Genomic DNA, 3,647 nt, shown 5'->3' on the forward strand with positions numbered 1-3,647 from the left:
TTTCTACGTCATCGCGGTTGCTCTGGCGCTCAGGTTTACCAACACCTTGCCCCGTGTCAGACGTCATTGAAACTCGCTCTAGTCTTCACGGAGTGCCCGCCATCGGCGCCGCACTTGCAGAGCACCTACCACTGAATCATGACGTCATTTTACGACATCTTGCACTAGCGGTGTTCGGCTTGTCAAATTCCAAGCCAGACTTTTGACTGTGAGATGACGATAGGCGTGACAATGACGTGTAGCAGACTTGTAATAACAGAGGTGACATACTTGTAATAAGACGTGACGGACGAGTAATGACATCCGTGACAGATGAGTGATGACAGACGTAGCAGGCATGTAATGACAGACGTGACAAACGTGTAATGACAAAAGTGACTCAGACTGTCACGTGGTGGAGCAGCGTGGAATAAAGCGTCCATGGAAATACTCAGAGCATTCCTTTATTTTCTACAGACATGAAGCTGATCACTAGGATTCGTTTGCAACAGACCGAGTCTGAGGCACGCATGTCCTTAGGAATGGTACAATGGCCACCAAATGCAATGCATGTGCAGGCACGTAGGCAAAATTTTCCTCATGGGAAAGGGGAGATGTCAATTTGTCCGAAATCCTGACAATTTAAACACTGCCTGTAAAATCGCATTGTATCTTGTATAAATATCCTAGCTGTGTGGGTATGACCTTGCTCGCTCCTCTCGGTTACGTCCAAGTGTGCATGCTTATGATTTTATAGGTGCAAGAGAAAGGGAGGTAAGAGCGCAATGGCAGGGGTGGAATCGCAGACAAACACGGCCATCTCACATAAGGTATATTCGTCCTCGCACCGCACCTGACACAAACAGCAGTTGCATTCTGACAGTGCGAAGACAGGCAGAGAACCGACAAGAGCGGAGATCAACGCGCTAGGAAATGACAACAATCGATGACGTCAATACGCCTCGGACCGATATCACACAACAGAATGAATGGACACCATTCGACATCACATCCACATCACATCGAGGCTGTACCGAATCGATGACATGATACGCCCAACCGCGGCCCGCCGCCCCTAAAACCACCGCAGTGACGTCACTCGGACGGTGTGACGTCACCATGGCGACGGCAGCTGCTCAGGGGGTCTGGCGCGGCGGCGCGGGCTGCGTCGGATCTGTCTCGGAGGTCGCTAGGTCCGTTAACACGACGCCCTCGGCAGCGCCGGGGCAAGCGGTCGTGGGCGCCGCGGGCGATCCGCGACCGGTCAGGAAGTAGGTCAGCAGCTGACCTTTGCCCTTGATCAAGATGATGCCGCGCTGCTCGAACGTGTAGCCATACAGCTCGAGGATCTCCTTAGTCTCGCCCGTGCACTGCGGGGTGGGAAACTGTCAGTGTGGAAACTCCCCTTCCCACAGAGTGCCTTCGTTACGCAACGTTGCAGCGGCCGCTGTCAGACATCATTCACGCATCGATAATCGTATGTGCGTAATGCTACCCATCCGCTGTACCCATTGTTGATGGCGTTCGTTATGAGTTGTGACCGGCATTTATTAAAGCCCTTTGCCACTACTCGTGAAAGAACTTGCATAATTATGAGTATCTGAATAAGTAAGAGAATTATATACCACACAATACCTACAGAAGTTCTTGAAGAGCATGAACTTATTTTGCACACGTCGCCAAGGGCTATGGAAAAGCTCGGACTGGAACGCAATGTCAAAGAAACCAGCGGGGTCAAATTCCCTACAGGTTGTATTTCTGCTCTATATGTAACAATACATATGACGACGGCAGTGTGTGGCTGTGTTAATCATGCAGTAAAAAGGCATACACTTATTCTCTTGATGTTCGGCACTGGGCCACCATCCTGCACTATCATTATTCATTGCCTAAGTGCGTCACGTCCCAGCCAATTAGGTCGCTTCTCCTGCCCACACCATGTCATCCCTCATTTGATTATTAGATCAGTTAGGCCGTTGTGGCAGGCCGCCGCCAACACTTTGCAGGAGCCGGCCTGGAAACAATGACGTCACGACCAGCAAAACCAATCATGCGCCGCTGCCGCCGCGGCAAGCTGGTGCTCAACTTGCCCGCGGTGACCTTCACGGCAAAAGGTCACGCTGAGTGCCGCACAAAATGTACACATAAGTTCCTACGAAATATTGAAATACTTTCTCTCAGAGGCCGGCATTCATTTAATTTCAGCTTTTGCAGCCGTGCAAACTTCCATCAACTGTTTGATAGACTAGACTTCTGAGCGGCTACCTCGCCACTACAGAAGTAGGCCTCGCCTGCGAACCCTTTCTCGATACCATCGACAGGCTATGTGTATAGGGTCGCCTAGCAACAGCGAAGCTCTCAGGATGCTTGCACCACGCGGATATAAGATAGTCGAGTACGAAATCACATCTAGCTGGCCCATGGAGCTTTACACCCAACAGCAGCAGAAAGGGCACTCGTGATCCGTTGACCCGTTCATTAGAGCCGTCGGGGCAGCAGTCGTGGTACTAGAGTCGGAGTTTCACGCGATGCCATAGTGTCAGAAAACGAAGGATTTCAATTACCACAGACGGCGTGAAGATGGCACATAGCATGGACTTTAGTTCTACAGTGAGGACAGGACTTTCGTGGCCGTGCGGAAAGGGCCATGGCGGCGCTTACCAGCGGATATCAGGGTATATGCGAACCTGCTTGTTCCGTGGTTACGGTCGGAACAAGCAGGCTCACATCAGGTACCCCATTTGTATTTCACTGGACCCGCTAAAGGTTTGTCCCACAAGGATGGTCGTATGTCTCTTCCGCAGAAGAGTCACTTCTGCACCATCATCAGAAAGGGTTTGCTCACTGTCGCACCTGAGCACCCAAGCATACCCACAGCGGCTGTAACCAGGCGCGGTCCAAGTCGCGCCCGGACGGAGCGGCCACACATGCACCCTGCGCCTCTCTCGGGGCAGAGAGCAGACCGCCACCACAAACAGGGTGCGGATTGTCGCCACGGACCGCCAGCCCACGGGGAGCGGTCGTACCTGGAACTCCGCGGACCTCCAGCCGCCCGGGAGCGGTAGTACCTGGATCTCCTCGAACTGCCAGCTGCCCGGGAGCGGTCGTACCTGGACCTCCCCGGACCGCCAGCCGCCCGGGAGCGGTCGTACCTGGATCTCCTCGGACCGCCAGCCGCCCGGGAGCGGTCGTACCTGGATCTCCTCGGACTGCCCGCCGCCCGGGAGTGGTCGTACCTGGATCTCCTCGGACCGCCAGCCACCCGGGAGCGGTCGTACCTGGATCTCCTCGGACCGCCCGCCGCCCGGGAGTGGTCGTACCTGGATCTCCTCGGACCGCCAGCCACCCGGGAGCGGTCGTACCTGGATCTCCTCGGACCGCCCGCCGCCCGGGAGCGGTCGTACCTGGATCCCCTCGGGCTGCCAGCCGCCCGGGAGCGGTCGTACCTGGATCTCCTCGGACCGCCCGCCGCCCGGGAGCGGTCGTACCTGGATCTGGCCGGCTTGGCCGGTGCTCTCCATCCGCGACGCCACGTTGACCGTGTTGCCCCAGATGTCGTAGTGCGGCTTGCGGGCCCCGATGACGCCAGCCGTCACCGGACCGTGGTTGATGCCTGCCGGTGGAGGGGGCATCATGAGCCTGCCGCCGGCGCTGCCACGCCCCACCCT

General features: G+C 55.7%; 1 protein-coding gene across 1 annotated transcript in view; it reads right to left on the reverse strand.

Annotated features, from left to right (window-relative positions):
* Nucleotides 1-805: 805 nt before the first annotated feature.
* The window catches only part of Ac3 (Adenylate cyclase 3), a gene marked incomplete in the record, with an annotated part of 96,859 nt that continues 94,017 nt past the window's right edge, over nucleotides 806-3,647 (reverse strand). Inside the window, 2 exon segments of the mRNA XM_037218936.1 lie at nucleotides 806-1,349; nucleotides 3,468-3,592. Coding sequence (XP_037074831.1) covers nucleotides 1,116-1,349; nucleotides 3,468-3,592 — 359 coding nt within the window.

This window comes from Pollicipes pollicipes, unplaced genomic scaffold, assembly GCF_011947565.3.
Source record: "Pollicipes pollicipes isolate AB1234 unplaced genomic scaffold, Ppol_2.1 Scaffold_4219;HRSCAF=4965_pilon_pilon_pilon, whole genome shotgun sequence".
Lineage (NCBI taxonomy): Eukaryota > Metazoa > Arthropoda > Thecostraca > Pollicipedomorpha > Pollicipedidae > Pollicipes > Pollicipes pollicipes.